Source organism: Perca flavescens, chromosome 15 (assembly GCF_004354835.1).
Source record: "Perca flavescens isolate YP-PL-M2 chromosome 15, PFLA_1.0, whole genome shotgun sequence".
In the NCBI taxonomy this organism is placed as follows: Eukaryota; Metazoa; Chordata; class Actinopteri; order Perciformes; family Percidae; genus Perca; species Perca flavescens.
The window spans coordinates 10,348,734-10,372,693 of NC_041345.1; the positions used below are offsets into that span (position 1 = coordinate 10,348,734).

The following is a 23,960-nucleotide window of genomic DNA, read 5'->3' on the forward strand; positions in this document are numbered from 1 at the left end:
GACAGCAGACTGCTGTCACTATGCCTCTCTCTGTTTTGACTACTGGTTGATGGTAACGAGCTCAGGGTGTCATCTGATAGGGTTGAGGGTTTACATATTGCTGACTTGCAGTTCCCTGAGCATTCATAGCTTCCCCTTGAATTTCAATGTAACTTAAACATGATATGATTCCCTTTTTAAATGTATTTCTTTGCTAATACATGTTTGGAATATTTTCCAAATGTAGCATATCTAAACACTACAGTAAAACTGAATGAATTGAATAATTTTACGACCCCCTCAGATCACTAAAGATTTGCATCCAAGCACCAGCTTCAAAGGTTCTGCTGATGCAACAGTGGCTGCCAATAGCCCTCTTGTTGCCACAGCACATCATCTAACTGACTACTCAGCAGTTGGTGGAGAAAAAGACCTTGGAACAGACCACCTAATTACAGTATGTGGGACAGCTATCCATTGCAAACCTCCCTGGAGGCAGGAAGTATCTGAGCAAAGCCCCAGGGCTTGTGCTTGTGCCCTGAGTTCAGCTATACTTCCCTTCTCATTTACCATTTATCAAAACAAGTGTAGGTCAGTTCAACTGCACCTTTAGAGCATTCAAAATCTCTGGCAGGTGGAAACTCATTTCTTCCTCAACCCATTGTGTTGACATAACCGCAGCTAGAGAATATACCACAGTTGACAAGTACAAAGACCTGAAGGAGATGATTTTACACCAAAAGTGTATTTATTCCTAGTTTTTCACTCTTCCTCATAAGTGCAGATGGTGTTGTACAGTTTGCCCAAGTCATGCTTCAGAACATTTGGCACATCTGAGTAACATTCACAGTAAAATATGTGTTCCATGTACATAAGGTATAAAAAAATATTCTTTCGGCTGATGATCACTGAATCTTGCAAGGCGTTTGCTGTTCCATGAAAAGAATTGGATCTTGGTCAACGGATATTTATCCTTTTACAAGCATGGCAAACTCTGTGAAAGTAGAATGAAACTGCCATTAGTAGTGAACAAAATGCATTCAGATTCTTATGTCATCATGGTGGTATGATCTAGACCAGTGATTCCCAACCAGGGGTCCGTGTACCCCAGGGGGTACTTTTACAGTTGCCAGGGGGTACATGAAAAGATTACGAAGTAGATCAATTCATTTGAAAAAAATAAATAGAAATTAGATATATGCGAATATATGCATATGGGGTTTGCTAATAGTAGTATGATTGCTGACCAAACCAACCAACATGATTGAAAACTCAATTGTATGAAAAAAATACTTTTTACCACTTTTATATATATTATAAAGGAGTTTGTTGACAAAGTAAGTTTTTAATAATATATAATAATATATTATTTGAGACAAAAATTGGGAATTGATAAAGTTGTACGTGAGTTAATCTGGCATGCTGTACCTCGCACCAAAACGGTTGGGAACCACTGATCTAGACTAACTGGACCCAATCTCTGACCATGACTTTGAGTCTGTGCAGATATTTGAAGTATGTTAATGTCTGTTAAATATTACATTGGAATGCAGATTCATTCGGAGTCCATCGCCAATAAGCATCAGAATCAATCTTGTACGTCTCTGTTGGGTTCTGCTAGATTCAAAAATGTGTAGACGAGCTAAAGAACTCATACCTTCAATGCCGATCTTGCCATCACCATCACTGTCACCAGCGGCGAGGAAAGCCTGGGTCTCCTTGTCAGTGAGTGCTCTGGCACTAGCAGAGAAGTTCTGCAGGAACAGTCTGACAGGTGGACAAAACGGCAAAGTTAAAACTGTGAACATCTCAGACTACATAGATTGTTTGACTGTAAATCACTGTGCAGAATGAGTATCATTTAAAGCATATTCATGTTTGAAATGTTAAGGCAAAATGTACCAACAAGCTTAAAAGTGTGCATTGCTTGAGTGTCTTACTTCAGCTCCTCCTCCTCAATGAAGCCGCTGTTGTCTTGGTCAATGATTAGGAAGGCCTTCTTTACCTCTTCGGCGGACTTGCTGGACATGCCGCATGCCTTGAAGAACGTCTTGTGGTTGAAAGAGTCAGCAGCTGGAACACATGTTGTAAAACCATTAGCACCCTGACAGGCTGCATTACAGAGGCACACAGGACTTCAGTGTTGATTTAATATGATAACTGTGGTTGACAGTTTACATGACAGAGTTCAGTACATTGTAAGCCGAGTTCTTTGCTTTAAAAAAAAAAAGAAATCAAATTTGCATTGACAGTGATAATTCATTATATGTAAATAATAAAAATGAGGATGAAGTTTGTGTTTACTGTATAATTTACTTATTAAAGATAATAAATCTCACCTGCGCAGCCGTCCAGAGCTGCTTTGAGTGCAGCAGCATCAACAACACCAGCACAGGCCATGTTTTAGTCTGAGGGAGAAAAATAGGCGAGGCTCATGGTTAGTATAAGCATCACAAATCCCATACAGTAATCATACAATTGCATTGCAAATATCCTTTAAAACAATAATTACTGATATTTGTATCTGGGAGATTCTATACTCTGAGGGCCTAAGATACAGTGACTTTAGAGAGGTATTTAGGGGGTTTGATGATGAACTAGTGTTTTCCTGTTTTTGAAATCCTCATATCTATAATAATCTCAGTATGAGGCCTTAACAAGTTGAGCCTAAAACCATACATCAGTGGCCAGATATTCACTTTAAAGTATTAAACAAGGCTATTCATTATCTAGCTTGACAAGAGAAGGAAAGTTCACTGTGTTGGAACGAACCAGAAACATACAAAAGTTTACAGCCATTGTCACGGTGAAACTAATGAATTGCTTTAGTTTTGCAAAGGCTGCTACGCAGCATCACCGCCCCTGTTTGTTTTAGTGGGATAAAGAGCTACGCTTTGCCTCTGGATGTCAGGCCTGACCCCCAGCGCTGCTTTGGCACTAAATAGATGATGCTCCCACTGAGAGGCCAAATCACGGCAATATGAATCACTGCCACATATAGGCTACACAATGCAGCTAGGTAAACGCAGCTTCAAACGCATTGATTTCTTTTTCTCTCATCCGGTTAAAAGAGACAAAGTAAAATTATCATCCACAGGGGTTTATCCTTGGAAATCAAATGAGCACATTGGGTCTCCTTTTCGCACTGATTGGGTCATCCTGTGGTCCGTGTAGTTTCTCTATGTTGATCCATTTCTAGTATAGTATAGTCCAAGAGGATCTCCTCATCTCAGTGCCTTTCCTCCCAGTGTAAACTGCTGTCAGTGTGGCCTTTGCGGGGCGCACTTCCCACTCACCTTTGAGTTGCGTTGAGGAGAGTGAAAACCAAGGCGGACGAGGGTGAATGCCACTAGCAACTTTCCCTCTCTCTTATATATCCTTGAGCAACACCATTTACAGAGATTTGAGTCTCTGTATCAGGTTGCCTACCAAGATGCATGGGTTTCGAAAAAATGTGTCCAGTAGTCTTGATCTATTTTTAGGTGAACAAATGAGGATGCTACCATGTGTGCTGAGGCCTATAGCTAGACGTGTGGAAACATGAGCAGGCCCGCTGCTCACTGACTTCGTGGGACATGTTTCACTCGTGTGATTTATAGCCAACATTCAAGACGCTGATTCTGATGTTGTAATTTTTATCTGAGAATATTAATGTACTGAATAAGCGAGAGTGAATATAGGCCTACTAGGCCATGGGTCATATCCCCTAATTTGGTTTGTGAGAAAAACTTGGAGCCAAGGGCTCACTGCCAATTTTAACTAGCCTACTGGTTATTTAATGAGCAGAGGAAATTCAATTCACGGCCTTAAACGTCATACAGCACTCTGAAACGTATTAGGCCCCTCAAAGGTTGTAAATATAGGCTACGTGTAGATTAGATACAGCCTACTGCCCTCAAAGGCACAATTGCTTTTTATCTCCTATGATTATTGAGATGTCTCCCTACTGCTTGTTAGACTATATATATTGTGTCTGTTAATTCTGCCCATTCATGAATTTACTTAATTGTCTGGTTATTTCCCTTATAGTTTGTATTCTTCTCAGTTTTATTATGACTTAATTATACATTTTGGAGTCAGGCTTTTGATTCTTGCATCTAAAGGGTTGGAGTTGCAACACCCCCCTGAGATTATAGATATGTATCTGTCCTGTGACATGACCTGGCTATAAAGTATAGAATGCACTACCGTATTTCCATATGGTTCATCTGAGTCGAGTTTCAAGCGAGCCCAGTGGCCAAACAGGGACAAGCCTTCTGGGCCAATCATTCAGACTATATTTTGTGTACTGTGCAATTGCGTGCGTAAAAACACGTGAACAACTTAGCAATATGTTGATAACTCATTTCACTTGACGTGCTGCCATGGCACAAAACACAGCTCATTTACCCCACATATTAATAACTTTATAATGCAAATATAAACACCCATTTTGGTCTTGTTTTTGTCACACGTCACACTCTTTATGTAAATAAAGTATGTGGACGATTCATAATCTAGAAATAAAATAAAGTATTTTTCCAATAATTATGGTAAATATTTCTACCTGCAGGAATTCAAAATCCATCCAGCAGAAGGCAGTAATGATCCTTATGAGGAAAATGTGGGGAATTTTTAGGAAGAAATGAAAAGTGGTCCCATCAATTTAAAATGCAAAAAAGAAATTGGAATCATTGACTTCTCAATTTCCCCATAGTCACAGGATATATTCTACTCTGCAGTAGTGAATTATAATAGGCATTTTTCACAGCAGACATTTTGACTAATTTTCCATTCTATTCAAGTGTTCCAGTGAGAGTGGCAGTGAGCCAGCATCCACAATAGGCTACCAAGACCCTATAAAACCAAAGCAGCTTAACAGAATTCAGCCATCATCTGTTACTTTATTTACACCCGTGCTTTTCCTACAGTGCTAAGTCAAAATGTCTTCTGTGGAAAAGGCCTATGAGGGTTTCCCTACCATTACAATTATGCCAGTGACATCCTTCACAAAACCAGAGTCAGCGGGATGAGATAGTGTATCAATAGGCACTTACCATACTTTATCCTGGATATTTCCTGATTCATACTCAGTTTTAATTCATGAACTGGAGACTGGTAATCGTAATTTCATGCTGCCTCTATTTGTGCAAGATTATTTGGTGAAAAGTCTCTGGTGGTTAATCGTATGCTTATCTTGTCAGTCATCTCTAACTTTTCCTATAAATGTAGTCAGCTTAAGTGTTGCAGGGACCTTATACCCAGGAATAAGTTCAACACATTTTAACCCCTGAAGATGCCACTACAGTAGTTTATGGGTTAATGAAATGTTGAGGCCTATATGAGACACTTAATGCATTGTCCATTACTAACACTTTAGGCAGATAGATAGGGAAAAAATAAGCAGCACACAGTGATATCACATCTTAAATATATTTATTAGCCCATTCCAGGTAGTTAATTGATTAAACACATGCAACTAATATTCAGATTTATGCATTATTGTATCACATCAACAGGGAGAGCAGCAGGCAGGAGAATATCTGAGGTTTTTGTCTTTGCATCAAACAATCTGGAAAAACCCTTTTATCTTATAAAAGGGAAAGTGAGCCATGGTCAAAGATGTTTATTCTCTTTATTTCAGGATATCACAGAACTCTGTGGGGGAGAAAAAGAAATTCAGACAGAGATTCAACTGTCAGTGCAAGAAGCAAGAAGTCAGAGTCATACAACATTATGGTCAAGCAAGAATGACTAAACAAACAGCAAATTATTTTTTACTACAGTGTTTTTGAATGTGCTTTTTATGGACTGCAATTTCAGCACTGTGTAATGGACAGCTCCCCCTGCACAGACAGCTCTGTTTCTCATCTGCCAACAGCTTTTTCAGATGTTTTACATGCACCCACCTTCCATCCCAATCTTGCCATCACCATCCTTATCGCCTGCAGCCATCAGAGTCTTGGTCTCAGCTACAGTAAGCTCCCTTGCTCCCTGAGAGAAATTCTGAAGGAACAGTCTGACGGGTGCACAAAAAATATCAGAGATAAGTTCAGACTTATATCATCATAGACTGTATCTTTTATGATGCCATTTTCTTTCCCCTCTAGGCTTTTCTGAGCATTCAATCCTCCTCCCCATCACTCACTCGCCAGCCCTTCCCCACATGTATTTCTGAATTCATTCACAGCAAGAATGCTGCTCCATTCATACAGTGACCTCTGCCTGTGGGCTATCACAACAGAATTTCAATGTAGATGTAGCACACATGCACAAACACACTCACAGGCCCATCTCTATCATTGCTCTAGCCCTTAAACCACACACACAATCCTTACTTGAGCTCCTCCTCTTCAATGTATCCACTCCTGTCTTGGTCCAGGACTGTAAAGACTTTTTTCCCATCTTCCTCAGATGAGCCAGTCAGTCCCACTTGTGCAAAGAACGACTTGAAGTTGAATGTGCCTGGAGCTACATAGGCAGAGAGAATGAAAGACAAAGAGAACAAGAGAGACAGACAGATGTGGGAGTGAGAGGTCAATCACAGAATGACAAGAAAGCAACAGTGGCGAGGGACTGAATAGAGATGTCGCATTTACGCATTCGCTCAGATGATTTTCATTTTTCAACCAATGACATTTACCAATATATACCCTGTAGCGCTTTACTGTCTTATACCATTATAGGCTAGGCATACTGTATGTCAACATGCCATTGAAACAGTCAAAGCACACTGAATATTGCCCATGGGCCAAAGGCAAACCTAAATGTTAAAAGCCTTTTATTTATCAAGCTGTTCAGAGTGGAAATTCTGATCTACTGTAGGAAGAGTTAAGGTGTTGAAGGATCTGATGAATCAGACTTGCAGCCACAGTATGATAAGTGATTGAATTAAAAACAAATAATCATATGATAAAGGAGGGGGGTGTTGGTGTATCCATAACCCTAATGTGATTTGTCTGCTATCCCCACTTTGATAGAACATTTTGGTTTCCCATCACTTTTTAAAAGAAATAAAAGAAATACTACCTCCTTTTATTGATGAATGCAAAAAAAAAAAAGTTTGATTGTTATTTTGCCTGCAACATCTAAAATAAAGGGCATATAAGCACTGACATTTGATTTTTCATCTGAGGGGGTGAGCTGTGTCTGCCTTGTCATGCAAACATAATTGCTAGGGATAAATGATTAAGTATTTTGGGATGTGAGGGCTGTATTGTGTGATTTGGTATATTCTGTGTGAATGCTCAACATAAACACATTGGTATCTGGGTGGTGACTGCTCTCCTGCCACATGGCTGCCTGGTTACCTGCAGGTTCCCTGTCCCCACTGTGAACAACACATACTGTACAGGTATCCCTACTGGGACTGGGAGTGGGTTTAACAATGCCTGTCTGTTTCTCTCTGCAATATGTGAGTGGGTTTATATTCTACTACTGTAATGTAAGTGTTCTAGTGTTAATGATGTTTGTGAAGTGTGTGTCTCCCTGCGTGTGTTGTCTGACTCACCTTGACAAGCCTGGACCGCAGCCTGGATGTCCTCGGCGCTCAGCATCCCTGCAAATGCCATGGTCTTCTGTAGCTGCCTGAGGGGTGCAAACACACATGCACGGAGGAAATGCAAAGTGACAGTAAATGAAACCGGTGCAGGTGTTTTCGGCTGTCAGACAACAGGATCTATCAGATAAAATTTGTTGATAGATTTAGAATAATCATTCAGGCTTCAGGTACATGAGCACTGTCAAAAAAACAAGGTGCTAAGTTGTACCTTTTATAAGTGGGGCTGTGCCATTTTGACAGTGAGGTACAAGCAGATTAACAAAAGATATAAGTCAGTATTGTTTTCTCAGAGAAATAAACTGACATATTTTATTATATGAGAATTGCCTGATGATCCAAAATTAGAGAGAAAGTTTTTGCAACTTGAAGGAGCAAACAAAAAAAGGGTTGATCGTCCTATTTTCTTTATCCCCCCCTCTTTTAAAAGAAAATAATTGAGATGCTTTAAGGCACAAACACACACAGAACGGCCAACTATCATCACACAAGCATTGCCATGCATGTGAATTTGCAAAAAGCTTGGTACTCACCGTGCTTCGGGTGAGGTTTGCACTCTGAGCCTATGATGCGCAGATCTCTGCTTCTCCTGTTTTGTCCTTATAAGCCACCAACGCTCTCTTTGTAGCTTTGTGATCCGGAGTGCAAGAGGCAACCTGACGTATCTGTCCTCAAATCCAGGGAGAGTTCCCCCACGCCACAGAAAGCCTCCTCCTTCATCAGTTAATCAGAGCAGATGATTTTCTCATTCACGATATTATGCAAACTTGCAGGCATAAGAAAAGAATACAGTAAAAAACAACTTAAAATAAGGATTTATATATTTATCTTACTAAGTCTGCTTTTAATGCTACTGCTACAACAACTAATGCTGTTACTATTGTTCATATTAAAATGAATAAGGAATAAAAAAAAATACAGAAGCAGGTGTACTCAGGAAATGTAAAACCTGCAATGTGTATTTAATTTTAGTATTATTTATGTCTGGTAAATAAAAAAGGTAATAAAGACACTGTATAAACACATGAATATGCAACTGTCATATTGTAAGTCTTATCTATATATAACAATGGGGAAATATGTGGGTTTGTCTTGTTATGAAGCATACACAGAGCATTGCAATAATTACATTTGGTTATATATTCTTCATTAAGGTTTTATTACACCTAAAAAAATCAATCATTATGTGATATGGCTTGAAAGTCATTAAAACAACATTATGTGAGGAAACTTACACTCAAACTTACAGGTGTATATAGAGGTATTCGTTGCTTTTAACTGGGATCTATAACAAGTAGACTGTTCAAAAGCATAGTTCCTATATTTGTAGCTATTGTGATCAAAACAGAGTTAGATTATTATTATTATCATTATTATTATTATTATTGCGAAGAGTAGATATTTAATAATGTTTCCCACTAAATCTCACACATCCATATGAAATCACTAGAAAGAAAATGAAAAAAAAACCCATCAAGAAATAGATCGAAAGCCAGCATCAGCCCACCTGTTTTATGCTGCTTGGCAGTTTATAACTGGCCGTTAATCCAAAAATAAACATTTATTATAGACAGGTTGTCTTTTCGAATCAGTGCCTCACGTGGTTGGCAAGTGACTTGATGTAAAAAGCTTTCTTCATCTTTGATACAAAGCACTGGATTCCCGTGACTTATAATAAATGTTGAAGCTGATTGGCTCTGTGTTTTTAACGCGAAGCTATTCTTTGTTGTGATTGGCTTGATCACTTGTCAATAATTTGAGGATTTACGCCTCATTCCGTGATGTGACGTTGTACAGGAACATGGCGCTTCAGAGGGGAGATGTTTCATGGTAGTCAGGGCTATTGATTTATTTCCTTTAGCTATGTTAATTTAAATAACATTAAGGTACATTCACCAAATATGATCGGTCGTAAAAGGTTATCGCTCCTTTTGTCTCTATGGACAACGGAACACTAGCTAAATCTCGTAGCGGTGTTTGCTGTCGTCAGCTGAAACTGTTAGCATTGACATGCTAGCTAGCTGTAGCTAGTGAGCTGGCTAACAGTAAATAGCTAACGTTGAACGGACAGAAAATATGCTTGTTTGTGTAGCCTACACTGGCGTTAAACTAAATACCAATGATTAAAACACGTTATTTAGCATCAAAGCAGGCATTTATTGTTTAGGACGACGATTCCAGTTAGCTAACATTTTGTTAGCTAAGCTAGGAGGATGAAGAGCCTCCATGGACATGTTTTGTTGCTGGCCAGTGGGTTTTTCCTGTCGGCATTTTGGCTGTCTGAAGGTGCCCCTCTTCAGTATCCTCACAAATCAGGTGAGACAGCTGACTGTAAGCTGATACATAGCTAAGCGATTGTTTGTTCACTCACTAAAACTCCTGTCTATCCAGCTGCTTAGCTAGCAGATGTTTCTGTTAGCTTATATTTGCTGGCTGGGGGAACGTTAGCTGTTAGCTAAAAGCTAACAACACAACAGCCTGGCTGCATTTCCTGCTAACCTGTGAAGATTGTTATCAGTGTATGGATACTTGTACTAACCGACTATTGTTTGTTTGATAACGCAGTTAACGTGATCTATCATTGTTATTGGTGAATCTTTTATTAATGCTTATAATGGAAAGTAACAGGATGCCATCGACAGTTTCCCTCTACCAGAACACAGAAATACTTATTAACCTTATCTAGTTTCATTCTGATTGATATTTAACAGAAATGAATGAGCTTCCTGGTAGCAGTGGTGTCTGAGTTAATATAGTACCGACTATTATAACTGCAGGTACAGATAGGTTAATCTGGCAGTGGGATTGGTCCAGTCAATTACATTTTACATTTTAAAGTTGTGAGTCAATAAACTGCATGTTGGCCTACCAGCATTGGTTTTGAAGTAAACCTTGAATAACCTTTTTTATGTGAACTCTAGTTTACTCATCACAAGTTGTGTCACGGGTGTGATCACTTGATTATTTTAGGGTGAATCAAAGAGTATATGGAAGAAAACAGTTTGGCATACTGTCATATGACAGTGTGATAATAAACACTTGATAGGTTGATTAAGAGACTCTTGTTCAGTACAGAATTACAGAACCAGGAGGACATTGATTGTATTAAAACAATTCAATTTCAGCTGTTACTGTACTATGTGAGATTACTGTTTTGTAATTGATAGTGACAGAATGAATGACAATTGTGTTTGTCGTTTAAGTCATTCATAACAAAATGTCAAACATTTGGTTACAGCTTCTAAAAGATTAGTATTAGTTTGGTTTCATTCATTTCACCACATTGTAAATTGAATGCTTTTAAAATATTTTAACTGTTTTCCTGACAAAGTTCAGAATTTTGATTAATCAAGAAATGGTACACCAATTCAAGTAGATGACTCAATTTACAGAAAGAATCACTTGATGTATCAACTACAGAAATAATCACTTGCAACCCTAATGTTGTGGATGTCCTACATCCGCTTAAATAACAAGGGAATGGTTTCAGTGTTATCATTTTTTTGCAGCTTATCAGGGTAAGAGGCTCCGCCAACCTGCTTTCTTGTGAGAAATGAAAAGATACAGACGTGAATATGCTGGATTCAGGGTTGGTTATGTGTAAACATAACACATTCCAATCGTATCAGCACCAGTCAATGATTAGCAACCGTGTTTGCTGCTTACAGTATTTTACTACAGCATACTGGAAAGTCATGTTGCAATATGAGCATGCTTTTTATGCTTTTATTACATAGCAACCTCTTCTTTGCCCCACTTGGTCTTCCTTTTCCGTGTATACAGATGTGGTACAGTAATACTTGATCGTTTCAAGGTTTGGTTATGAATTGTGGGTGAGAGCACGTATAAGAACAGTGACTGGAAAGTCACTTGCAAAGCCGGTCTTCAAGTGACTCGTGCTATGTTTACACACATCAGACATGGGTAAAGCTAGCTAGATAGGTAAGCTTTACTGGAAGTGTCATTGTTTTAACTGTAGTAACAGCCAGATGATAGTGGTCTGTCTTGTCTGTTATTCAAATTTCCACCACATTGCTCAGTGATTCAGTGATTATGTGATTAGTGATGCTGTATTTACAACACTTGCACAGATTAACAATCTATAATGTGCTGTTTTTAAAAAAATGTTTTAACAGTGTAAATATTGATCATTTATAATTGAAAATGGCAGAACACAATCTTGCAAATATGGATCCTTACAAGGGCAGCCTTTAGTATCGGCTCTTCATGTAATTGATGAGGCTTAGTGCTTCTATCCTAGCAGCCAGACAAATCTTAGCGGAACACAAACATGTCAGCCAGACAATGCCATCCCTCATCCTGTACCTAACTGAAAGTACAGACATCCACTGTGGTGCACACTGGTGGGTGAAATCTGCAAAAATGGGTCAGCTCCTCCTCTGCGTGGATGCCTACTGAAATATGCAGTGGAACCAAAATAAGATCTGGCAGCTCCCTGCTGTATTGGTCCCAAAAACCAGTTGAGTCATTTGGTGGGTCCTGCCAAGTCATAATATGAACCCATGACTCAGATCAGGCCTAACTGAGAAGTACTGATCCCATGTAGAGCTGCCGTGACCTAGCTCCTGCTTTTTCTACTGACTGCTGCTGCAGCCTCTCTGGGAGTCCTGCACTGCCTGGAACCCTGTTGCTCTGCTGAAACAGACGGGAGGGTGTTTGTATCAAAGAGCTGCCTGCAATTACAGCTGAATGTTTGTTTTTTTTTTACACAGGATTGTTGTGAAGTTAAGCTAAAGCCAGTTGGAATTCTCTCAAAACAAATGCTCCTGCCAATGACATCATTTTGTAAGCTATAATTGTTGATGGAGGAAATGTTATGTAAAAAAAACAGGCACGTGACATAGTTTTGATCTGTCTGGATCAGGGCTATTAAGTTTTGGTTTATCATTAGCTCGCTCTTTCATGATGTTGGAGGTTCTTGCCAGTATAGAATTATGAAATTCTATACTGGCAAGAGTTCTCCTCCTGTTCCTTTCACTTACAACTGTGGCACAAAGGAAAGGAGTATAGCCTTCGGTAGCCCTAGTATTTTATATTATTCTTACATTAATTATGGCATTCTATCCCTGATTTGATGTTCATTTTATTTCTATTATCCCTTATTGTAAAGCACATCACAGAGTGAAACAATTGTAATTTTCCCACTGGGGATCAATGAAAGTATATAAATTAAATTAATCCACCAGGCCTGTGTCCTGACGATGGACCCTTTTACATTTTTAATTCCTTTTCTCATCAATATTTCACCGCAGACATTGTCTCGCTATTGTCTTCTTTAGCATAGAGGAGTAGTGTAGTGAAGTAATCCTGTGGAAACCTCCATCTTTTAGAAATAAACTATTTTGTGGTTCAGGTATTTAAACCATTTCCAGTTTGCATTACAGTACATCTCCTTTCACTTATCCTAAAGGCCAAGTTACCTGTGGTGTCTTTAACTGAGCATGATAGAGTTGTGATCTTAATATCGTGAGTAAAGAGGCCAGAGATTGAACAATCCTGTCTATTTTTGTCTGTGATAGCTTGGCGTGCTGTTGTAGACATTAAATGAATCTCAATCAATCATGGCTGGCATTTTGGGTCATATCTAATGTCCCACAGGGAGATGAAGTGATTGCTGCTCATCTCATCTGCCCTCTGAATATCATGGGCTGTGCTGTCTGGATTTGTAGTAAGATCACTGCGTAGCCTGTTGGTAGGCTACCGTTCAGCAGCTACAAGTTCTTACCTCAGGTTCATTGTTTTATTTATGAATTGGGAGAAGGCGGGGCTTGATGCCAGATTGAGTAATTTGCTTCCGCACAAGACCTAGGATTGGGGTTTGGCTGAAATTACCACTCTGCCCCCCCTCAACAATGCAATTGTCATTGGTTCATTGTCCATGTGGATACATCTAGAAGCATTGTGTACATGTAAAAACAACATGCATCGACATTTGCAGATCTGTGTGCACACTGATGTGTAAAATATACATATTTCACCTCTTTCTGTTGGCAAACAACATTATGCATTACAGCCATCATCTGGTAACGAGTGTGACAGGCACATTCCAATTTCTCTGCTTGCTTCCTACTCGCTATGTTTACAATAAGGCAGAACACACAGTTTAGACGCTCTCATTGACATTCCGTCGACTTTTTATGTCTTTTGTCATCTGCATTCGTATAAAATAGATTTATCAAAAAGGACCGCTTGATGGGGAACATTTGGCCAATGCTTGTGCTGCTGCACTAAGAACATTGATCAGTCCACAATTTTACGTTTGTGAAATCCTCTAACAACCTAAATATAAACAGATTAATGATGACTCGTGTATTGTGGGATAAGCTATTCAAAGAGATTTGGAGACTGAAGAAAACTTTTTATTTTTTTATTTTTTAAAATTTTTTTTTTAGGAGCACCATCCACACTATAATGTGAAAACCTTTTTAAATTGATCCCATCTTGAAAAGCACAGTTTATATTAAAAAAGGCCAAAATGGAGAGAAAAATATTGTTATATAGTCTGGTTTCTCATTATTCCAAAGGGCCGACTCTTTGTATTGCAGTCATACTCAAGCCTGTTGTTTTTCTACTTTATGTGCTGATGAGAAAAAACAAACTAGAAGAAGGTTTGTAGTTTGGATACAGCACCTGGCTTTATCCGTCAGGAATTTGTAGTTCAGCAGAAGGAGACTCCGTAGGTGTTGATTCTCCCTCTAGCAGACAGGATGTACCTGACAAGCTACAACCAGTGGTAGACAGAATAAACACAGGAGGCAGAATGGGGTTACACTCTTACTATTCTCTCGGTACACACTTACACTCACTGACTCACGCACATCACGCCAGATATAATGTTGTGGGCCGAGATGAGATTAGAGTTTACGTTAATTGCAATGTGACACAACATAGTGAAATAACAAATTAAGAGAAGAAATTGCGCACTTGCATTCACAGAGACTCCCAGACGACATCCACAACACCATTTTCTGACTGACAGTTAAAAGTGGAAGGGATTGACTTGAACGTCTTCTGACTGTTCACTCACATACAGCAGTGACTACAACAGACAAATGAGCAGTGACATTTGGTACGTGAGAAGACAAGGTGGGCATGCGGTGAAAGAACATGGTGACAAGCTCACTCCCCACAAAAAGGTTAAACTCTTGTCAGAATTACAATATACACATCTTTTAAATATTTAGGCGGCACAGATTACCGCTTTGTGAGCTTCCAATCCAAGGAGAACTTTTTTTTTTTTTAGTAAAGGCTATCGACAACACTTAACGTTGTGCCTTTTGTAGTATCTTTTGGTTATAAATAATATATAACTGATATTTATTTGATACATCGTTGACTTAATTTAAATCAAATCTGGTATAAATATGTCTTCACTGCCTACTACAGCTCACTATTTCCTTTTTAGTAGCATATTATCCATGGTTATTACAAGAATACTGTACAGGGGCTGGAATAAATCAGGCCTCTAATAGTTAATGTGTGAGTGCAGTCTCCAGAGCAAAGATGTTTCACTAAATTGGAAATCGGTTGCACTCAAATGGAAAGCCTCAGCTGTGTGAATGTTGGTCAGCATATCAGTGTAGTTAGAGAGCAGCAGCCGAGCAGCACAGTGGGTGGGTTGCAAGGCTGCTGTCAGCCCTGACACTTGAACTGCTGGGCCAGCAGCATCCTTAACGGCGCAGCCTAACACCTGCTGTCACCACTGCTGCACCATCAGCTGCGTATCAGCAAGTGGAAACCCCCACAACTGTCTCTCTGAATGGCTGACCAGGGGTAGAGGATGGGTGGTCAGGTCTTAAGAGTCACAATTGTTGCATCATGTTTACAGAAATTTCAAAAAGAAATCAGTAACTGTTTGCACTCTTTATACAAATACAAGTATTGTATTTGCACAGTGTTACACTGCAATTGAGTTGCTAGTGAAAGAGAGTTCTAGAAGTAGCATTTTAAGAGCACTGTGCAGTGTATTTCTGTTTTCAAGCTTCAGTGTACCTACCTTTTTGTTGTGGTTGGATTTAGAAGAACAGCCAGTACACCCCTGGAGCGCAGTATTGCTGTCAAACTCACTTATGTTTATATTTGTAACAAAGCTTTCAGGTGCCACATTTTTTTTTCCTCTTCTGAATACATTTTGAAGCACGGCTATGAATGTGAATAAATAAGCATATTTTCTGTCTGTTTTTCTCACTTCAGGTGGAAGCACAGGGGACACGTTGTCTCTCTACCTGTCCCTGGTAGTGTCACTGACGGCGCTTGTGGCCTTGGTGGTGTTGCTAGTGAACTGTGTGACCTGCTGCAAGCAAAGGGAGATCAACTTTAAGGTGAGAGTCCTGGCGGGCAGGTAGCCAGACACACGCAGCTCCACCTGCTCCCTCATAAATACATGGAGCAGAAATGGATTGTGTCTGTGAATTTAGCGTCTGTCGTGAAAGATATGCACCGCAGTATCGCGTTTAAGGGTGTCACGATTTCGAGTTTAAATCGTAATCGCCACGCCCCCATGTCACGTCCGGTCGGCTTGCCAAGCGGAAAAAAACCACACGTGTAGCTTGCTCACACACACACTCTCTCTCTCTCTCTCACACACACACACACACACACACACACACACACACACACACACACACACACACACACACACACACACACACACACACAACAAAGCATACAGCGATCACACTCAGCTTGAGCGAAGTGCTGCCGGCACGAATTAGGTAAAAAAAAAACAGGAGTGAGTCGCTTAATTTTCCCGATTCAGTGACACTACTTGGGTTAATTAACCGGCTCTTCGGTCAGTTCGTCAACACTAGTGTTGAAGTGCTGCGAGTCAGTCAACCTCCTCTAATTTAGCTAAAGCCAGTCAGAAGATAGCATGGTAACTGCAGATGCAGGAGACCCATTGATAGAACTTGAACCCCCTCCTCTTTCACTAAAGTCACCGATGTGGATGTAGTTTGGATTTCCAGTGAGTTATGTTGAAAACGTTCGCGTTGTCGACAAAAAAAGACAGTTTACAAGCTCTGCTATGCGCGTTTACCATATTCTTCCACTGGCAGCATGACTAACCTGGCAGTTAATCTGTCTGGTATATGTTCAACTGTTCGGAAATAGTTTAAGACACTTAATTGTTCAGAGAAGACTATGGACATGGCTGTTTTATTTTTTGTTTGTTTTGTTGTGAACTTGAATGTCATCTTCTGTGAAGAAGACTGCAGTTACAAAAGAGAAACTAGATGGCAGGTTATAGATATAAGTTATTGTCACATTATGTTGTTAATGTTTTAAATTTGACAATGTAGTGTGGTACATTGCGAACAAAGGTCAGATATTATATTGCATAAAAGTCTTGTCTAAAAATGGCATAGTAACCTGTGCTTTAAAAAAAATAAAAGTAAAAATCGAGAATTGAACTTGTGATGGTTCATATGACATGTGTTGTGTTGTAGTGTTTTTATTTTTTTATCCACTCTTGATTTTTGTTTGATGTAGGAGTTTGAGGACCACTTTGAAGATGAGATTGACTTCACTCCACCAGCAGAGGACACGCCTTCTATGCAGTCCCCAGCCGAGGTGTATACCCTCGCCGTGTCTCCTGTGGCGCTGCCTGGACCCCCACACCTCCAACCTCCTGTCTGCGTCACAGGTCAGACACATGCACACTCGCAGACAAACAAAAGATGTATACGGTGTCAAAATGCATTGCTTCAAACATGCACATATTGTACATGCAGATGACCCATGATAATGTTTTTGAATGGCTGGATTAAAGTTGTCTGAGTTTTCTTCTGTTTTTGTCTTTTTTGTGTCTATTTTTTTTTTCTCAAGATGCTGTCCGCCATCTTGTTGAAAACTTCTTCCTCTTCGGCTAGTTAACTTATGTTCAAGTTTCCCTCATTCATGTGTTGAATGCCACCCCGAGAAGCCATGAAGTTGCAATGCTGAGCAGGGCAATCTATTTTGAGCGCCTTATTTTATTAATTAAAATATTGATATCTGGTGCCAGCATATTGATTATCGTATTGCACAAAGGACACCGATTATATTGCCATATATATCGATATTTTGTCCCACCCCTACTTGTCATATGCCTTTTTATAGTACATACTGTAATTAGGTCATTCCACGAGAAAAACACCTCCATCATCCAAGTCTGTTTTTGTCATATCTCTGTAAAAACCCACTTTCAGCAAAATTGCACTGCAGTTTTCGGTTTGGTGAATTAAATCAATCTGATGGACCTTTTTTTTTTTTTTTCTTCTTCCTTTTTTTCAAATCACCATATTTATAAGCAAGAAATGTGAGTTTTCCAAAACTCTGTATGAAACCTGTTGATTAGTGCATTCTTAATTAACATTGTTTTGTGGTTTGTTTCACAGAGGGATCCACAGGCTTCCAGGTAGCACGTCACAGTCTGAGTTACATTCAAGAGATTGGCAGTGGCTGGTTTGGCCAGGTAACCTGGTTTTCTTTAATGTTCAACTTTTGTATTGTCCCAAACAATAAAAAATACAAATAGATAATGTTAAGTTAGGGTCATGTTTGTTTTATACTAGAGAGATCTGAAGGTAGCTGACTGTCATCTGTGCCACAGGCTCGGTATATTCTCTAAATCTCTTATAACTGGAGGTTTATGCACATATTCTCTGCCCCTGTTTTTACTTCTTTTTTATAATCATTAACATTAACCTGTTCAGTGGAATTTGCATTCTTCACCCATTTTTCAAATCTGCTGCCTTGTCCGATGTTTTTGTCTGACATTGTTTGCCTCTTTTTAAAGTAGCTTTTAAATGTTTCTGAAACTTTAATGTTCCATCTGATGATCATAAATGTCCTGTAACAACAAACGAGACTAACCGTGGAAAGAACGCTATTTTTATATAGATTTTGTTAATGCCTTTTCCCGGATCCGATTCTTCCCGCAAAGCTTTTTGCGGCAGGTTGACCGGCTCTACAGTCACAGATTTCTTTATATAAGCCTAATTACATTTACATTTAATTTTAAAAGTTATCTGTTGTAGTTATGGCTGAGGCAGGGGTCATCACAGAAAAAGGAAATTGAACGAGGAGATCGAGTTGCGTTACGGTCAGACCTTCCAACTTTGTCCGCTCAGGGTCTCCAGAGGCATACTGGGTTTCCGAAATCGTGCAGAAGGTGGCTAGGAGAACTCTCAGGGCCAGATGTACTAACGCTTTTGCGCCCACTTCAGGTGTATTTGTTTTGCAACGTGCGCGTAAAAGCATGGCGAGGTATGTACAAATAGGCCACACTGCGGTAAAAGCCCAGATTGCCCGTCGCGGGAACTGAAAATGGCAAATCGCGCTTTTCCGTGTCATGCATATGCATTCATGGGAGGGAACCAGCCGCAAGCGGGTTTCCTCGCATATGCCTCCTGGTGAAATGGCAGCAGTAATCCGAGCAAGACGACGACATAGGCCAAGGAGACGAGCGGAAAGGATATTTGCCACAAGGATCACACTTTTTCAGTTGAGTGAACACAAAATCATTAAGCGTTACAGATTAAGCAGCCATGCAATATTACAGTTACTGGAAGAAATCAAAGATGACATTGAATCTCCGACTCAGCGTTCACATTCCAGCAGTTGTTAAACTCCTCGCTACGTTACAAATATTGGCATCAGGATCATTTCAAGCAGTCATAGCATCAGCAGTGGGAATATCGCAGTCTGCACTCAGCCGTATCATAGCACCAGTACTTAACGCTTTGCTACAGCGCAATTTACGGTATAGTGGGCGGAGAAAGGCGATGATTACCCGATGAACTGCAGGTTTGGTAAATAGGACGTAAGCTGTAAGTATCGCAGCGTGCGCTTTCTGCGGGTTGGCCATGGCGCTGATAACGCTACATTCGCAAATGTACGTACATCTGGCCCTCTGAGTAACTCCGGCACAAGCCGGCACGTGCCAGAAAAGATCTTTACGACAGCAGGCGTGGTAAAAACATCATGTATCTTGTTAAGCCTAAAGTGGTGTTTTGTATTCACAGGTCCTTCTGAGTGAAATCTACACAGATCCAGGTGGATCACGAGTGGTGGTGAAAGAGTTAAAAGCTAATGCAAGTGCCAAGGAGCAGAATGATTTCTTGCAGCAGGGGGATCCGTACAGGTAAACCGATTTGGATTTTTGACTGAAGACTATTCTTTTTTTCAATTATTTTTAATCAGGTAATTTATAATTAACATATTTGATTTATTATTAATATTTACTTTAATTACATTTTTAAAAGTATCTGTGTAGGGCAGCTATGTGACATCACTGTAATGTTAGTAGCACCGTCTCCTCATCCTCTTACACACTGCATCAGACTTCATCTCCTCTCAAATCTTACGGATATTATTTTAAAGTATTACTTCAAAGCTTATTGCAGTCCTTATCAACAGGCTTTGTGTTATTTTGTCTATACAGAGTCCTGCAGCACCCAAACATCCTTCAATGCATGGGACAGTGTGTTGAGGCCATTCCCTTCTTGCTTGTCTTTGAGTACTGTGAAATGGTGAGTGACCACATGCTCTGCTAAATGGTTCGTGTCGAGGAATTAAGAGATGGTTTATTTACTGCTTGCTAAATCTCCACTTACGTAGAAGGCTTCATTACATGCATACATATTTTACTGTTGGAATAAAACATAAAACTGGGCTGTCTATGCAGAATGGCAAGATTTTTTTTTTTAAATTGGTGCAAAAGGGCAGAGAAAACAGTCGCTCTTTTTTCAGACTACTTTTTGTGGTACAGGAAACAGTATTGTGCCCAGGTTCTGTCCGTAAACCCTTGTATTCTTGCCAAACAGTGCACTTAAATGAATGTGTGTCTGAAAACTTTATAGGCGAGAAGTAAGCAATACAATAACAGAATCTTTGTTTAGATTTGATCAGCACTGCTTAGTTTTACAGTATAATCTGAGTTTGAGAGAGAAAGAGAGAGGGGCAGCTCTGTCTCTCTATGTTGCTATATTCTTTGTGTCTGTATGAGAAAGTACAATCTGTAGTTCGAACAACAGCCCTCGAGCAAGCGAAATGCTTTGCTTTGGTATGATCACGGAGATCTAGGCGCTGGGAAGATCGAAGGGCGTTTACCGTAGTTCATTTACATATACTACCCCATTGTTATATTACAAAGCTGGTTGAAAATCAGTAAAGTATCCGTTTCATTGAGAAATCTGAGAATTATTAAGCCTGTTAAACTCACAAATTCATAGGGCAAGACCCCTTTTAAATACTGTCCAGCAAGCATCTATAGCTGACCTGCCCTATTGACCATCTGGCTGAAAGCCTACTGTTTCGATCCCAAATTAGCCCCCCTGTTCTTCTTTTCATATTGAAGTGACTCAGACTCCATCATGGCATCTGATTTATTCACTGTTTGTCTTTACTTATTCTGGGTGGGCCGAGCCCGGGCTGCTGGGAGATTCCTCTCCTCCCTCCTCTTCTGCTGCCCTCCTTTTGCAGAGATCGCATAACTAGTCTAAGCCTGAGACTTCTCACTTTCCCACTTCACCCAGTTAAGCAACAGTCTTCATTTACGCTACTCTGGTGTCGGCTCCACCAGTTGCTGTGTTTGTGCATTTTATGGGTAGCACCTTGTGCATGTTGGAAACTGTTGAGTTCAGTCTAAAGTAAACTAAGCTGTTTCTAAAGAAACCTGTGGGTTGCCCAGTGACAAATGCAATAAGCCAAAAAGTTACCTAAAATATACTTAGTATATGTATGTTTGAATTATCTATTACAGGACAACCCTTTATGACAAGTACAGTAGCTTTTGGACTCACAGAAAACATTGCACATTGTAATGCATTTTGATGCACTCCAACCTGTAATAAATCTTATCCCCCTCCAAACCCCACCCCACCCCCAACAAGATTCGCTCAAGGTATTGAGCAGTTAAAAAAAAAAAAAGAAACACACACACACACACAGCCGATTAATCGGCCGACCGATTAATCGGTCGACCTCTACAATGCAGTGTATCTTGAATAATGATTGGTTCTAAGGCCTCTGACTGCCGTATTGCCTGGGCCACAGGTTCCAAAGATAAAGAGAATAGAAGTGGAGATAAAGGGTAACCCTGACAGGACAATCTTGTTACAGGGAACCTAGCCGAACAGTTATTGCCCGTTATAACAACTGCAGAGGGATTAGTATACAATAACTTTATCATAGAGATAAGGCTATCACTAAAACCCATAAATTGGAGAACAGACCACAAGTAACACCATTCCAGTCGATCAAAAGCCATCTCGGCATCTAATGAAAGAATGGCATTTTGATCTTCTGAAACAGAGGCAAAATCTATAATATGAAGCAAGCAACGGACATTATCCGATGCTAGTCTAGATTTAATGAACCCAGTTTGATCATGATGTACTAAATGGGGCATATAGCGCTCTAAACGTGTAGCTAAGACCTTAGCATAAAGCTTGATTTCACAATTCAGAAGACTTAAAGGCCTGTAGGAAGAACAGTCGTCAGATGGCTTGTCCTTCTTAAGTAATAATGAAATTATTGCAATACTTGAACTGGCAGAGAAGGAGCCTCTATTGATAGAAAAATTTAGCATATTCACCAGTAGAGGACCAAGCTGGGACCAATAGGCCTCAAACAGTTCTGGTGGAATTCCATCTAGGCCTGGAGACTTGCCTCTGTTCATTGCTTTAGTAGCTAATCTCAGTTCTTCCAACTGTATAGGAACATTTGAAGATTTCTGCAAGTATTTTTTCGCCGATTGTTTGGGGAGCACTTCAGTTGTGGAAACTGCTGAGAAACCTCTTTATTGTCAATATACCTATGAAAGCCATGCATTGTCTGAATGCCCTAGTTCTCTAGTGTGTGGTTGCAGTGTTTCATGAGGCTGTGATTATCAGTGACACAAGTTTCAGATAATGGACTTATTAAATTGAAATGGCTATTATGGCGGGGTTTCTATGCAGTATAGAAAAGTATAAAATTTGATTTTAGTATTTGGATAATTATGAAAGAGTGTAGAAAATTGTTTTTCCAGACTATTGCCCCTATTCTGTTTTCTAAAATATAAAATTCAGAATTTCAAAAAAACAAAAAAAACGGACAGAGCTACCGCCACACTGTTTCCTGTAAGTGAAGCAAATACTGCAGCTCCCATTTGCTTTCCTGTTTTTCCAACCTGGTAACATGTCCAGCAGGGTCCGGTTCGGTTCATCTTGCCAGACATTGCATAACGTTGTTGGGCCGGGGATATTGTCAGTTGCCCAGGGCTGGCCTGTGTCCTGGCATTGTGTTCTTTCCCAGCCAGCTCTAGTAACACCCCTGACAGCAGATAGAAATGAGTTAAGGTGAATGACTTATCACAAGTGTGTGCGAGTCATTAGGGCAGATAGCGTTTGAAGTCCAGGTCCTGTTTGTTGAAGGTGATAATTTGTGAGGGTAGCACAACTGAGTGATGTCTGGCCTTGTTATCCCTTGCTATATAAAGAGTTTTGAGGACTTCATCCAGCATTGACCCTGCTTTCATGTTAAATTTAAAGTAAAAGACAACATGTCTGTGGCCTCTATTACTACTTCAGGCGGCATCAATCATCCTCTAGATGTCCCAACATGAAATGTAGCACTGCAGCTGCGCAGTGGACTAGATGAATCCCAAAAAGCCTATATACTGTGACGTTCCCTCTGACAGCCCGGTGATTGATGGTGGTTTTTCTGTCCAATATCACCTGTGCCGGGTAACCCTGACTCAAAGTATTTTACACATCAAAATACATCAAGCAGCTAGAGCAGGGGCCACAGAATGTCACGTACTATAGTGTGAGTGACAGCTTGTAATGCATGGATTTCCTGCCTGGTGCCTGGCCAGGATGTTAGTCAGACCCTTCTCTGGTTCAGGGTCTCGGGCATGAGCCAGCTGACTCCTGGCTTTCGAAAGTTGATGATCTCTGTCATATATTACAGGCGTTAAAGCAACAATCCTGGCAGTGTTATGGTAGTGCTCTTTATGTTGTTGTCATTGCGTTTGTTAAGTTAAACATTACTGACCATGCTCTGCCTACAGGTATACTGAGCATTATAATTCACCTTGTGGGTAAAGTTGCCCTTTGTGGTTGGTGTCCTTTTGACTTCTGATGGCTATTGTGCTCTTTTGATGGTAACTAATTCTTTAAATTAGTTTAATTAACAAAGACTGTTGGTCACACTCTTTGCCTTGGTGGCTATGAAAAACCATGTGAGTAAACAATACACGTTTTTAAGTGCTTTACCCTGGATTTCACATGACTTCCAATGGCCCACATGCTCTGTTTAGCTTACAAGTAAACATTCTAACAGTAGTCAGAATATAGACTGCATCTACTATCCACTAGCAACATGGACATAAATAGCTTGGATTTTTTTTTTACATTACTTTATCATGTGATGGCTCAGCCAGACATGAATTTGTGGA

The 23,960-nt window shown here is 39.9% G+C and overlaps 3 protein-coding genes across 3 annotated transcripts in view; 1 reads left to right on the forward strand and 2 right to left on the reverse strand.

Annotated features, from left to right (window-relative positions):
- Nucleotides 1–696: 696 nt before the first annotated feature.
- On the reverse strand, nucleotides 697–3,361 carry LOC114569668 (parvalbumin beta-like). The gene is made up of 5 exons (XM_028599672.1): nucleotides 3,276–3,361; nucleotides 2,319–2,387; nucleotides 1,920–2,052; nucleotides 1,637–1,746; nucleotides 697–973 (listed from the first exon to the last, which is right to left on the reverse strand). Exons 2-5 carry the CDS (start codon nucleotides 2,377–2,379, stop codon nucleotides 948–950), a joined length of 330 nt encoding a protein of 109 aa, XP_028455473.1. The 5' UTR covers nucleotides 2,380–2,387; nucleotides 3,276–3,361; the 3' UTR covers nucleotides 697–947.
- Nucleotides 3,362–5,569: 2,208 nt separating this feature from the next.
- pvalb5 (parvalbumin 5) lies at nucleotides 5,570–8,074 on the reverse strand. Its single transcript, XM_028599673.1, has 5 exons — nucleotides 8,050–8,074; nucleotides 7,469–7,545; nucleotides 6,297–6,429; nucleotides 5,868–5,977; nucleotides 5,570–5,616 (listed from the first exon to the last, which is right to left on the reverse strand). Exons 2-5 carry the CDS (start codon nucleotides 7,527–7,529, stop codon nucleotides 5,594–5,596), a joined length of 327 nt encoding a protein of 108 aa, XP_028455474.1. The 5' UTR covers nucleotides 7,530–7,545; nucleotides 8,050–8,074; the 3' UTR covers nucleotides 5,570–5,593.
- A 1,213-nt stretch (nucleotides 8,075–9,287) lies between these two features.
- lmtk2 (lemur tyrosine kinase 2) overlaps nucleotides 9,288–23,960 on the forward strand; it is a 29,276-nt gene continuing 14,603 nt past the window's right edge. The window contains exons 1-6 of the mRNA XM_028599295.1: nucleotides 9,288–9,832; nucleotides 15,731–15,858; nucleotides 17,027–17,180; nucleotides 17,914–17,990; nucleotides 19,543–19,661; nucleotides 19,962–20,049. Of these exons, the coding sequence (XP_028455096.1) occupies nucleotides 9,730–9,832; nucleotides 15,731–15,858; nucleotides 17,027–17,180; nucleotides 17,914–17,990; nucleotides 19,543–19,661; nucleotides 19,962–20,049 (669 nt within the window). The 5' untranslated portion in view covers nucleotides 9,288–9,729. The remainder of the gene's footprint in view (nucleotides 9,833–15,730; nucleotides 15,859–17,026; nucleotides 17,181–17,913; nucleotides 17,991–19,542; nucleotides 19,662–19,961; nucleotides 20,050–23,960) is intronic.

What these genes read in the sequence shown, in the direction of transcription:
- pvalb5 (XM_028599673.1), bottom strand. Translation starts at nt 7,529, where the DNA reads ATGGCATTTGCAGGGATGCTGAGCGCCGAGGACATCCAGGCTGCGGTC. An exon ending in ATTGAAGAGGAGGAGCTCAA is followed by an intron (nt 5,978 to 6,296) that starts GTAAGGATTGTG and finishes TGCACCCGTCAG; the next exon opens with ACTGTTCCTTCAGAATTTCT. An exon ending in TGGCAAGATTGGGATGGAAG is followed by an intron (nt 5,617 to 5,867) that starts GTGGGTGCATGT and finishes TCTCCCCCACAG; the next exon opens with AGTTCTGTGATATCCTGAAA.
- LOC114569668 (XM_028599672.1), bottom strand. Translation starts at nt 2,379, where the DNA reads ATGGCCTGTGCTGGTGTTGTTGATGCTGCTGCACTCAAAGCAGCTCTG. An exon ending in AGCTCTGGACGGCTGCGCAG is followed by an intron (nt 2,053 to 2,318) that starts GTGAGATTTATT and finishes CATGTGTTCCAG; the next exon opens with CTGCTGACTCTTTCAACCAC. An exon ending in TGGCAAGATCGGCATTGAAG is followed by an intron (nt 974 to 1,636) that starts GTATGAGTTCTT and finishes CTACTTTCACAG; the next exon opens with AGTTTGCCATGCTTGTAAAA.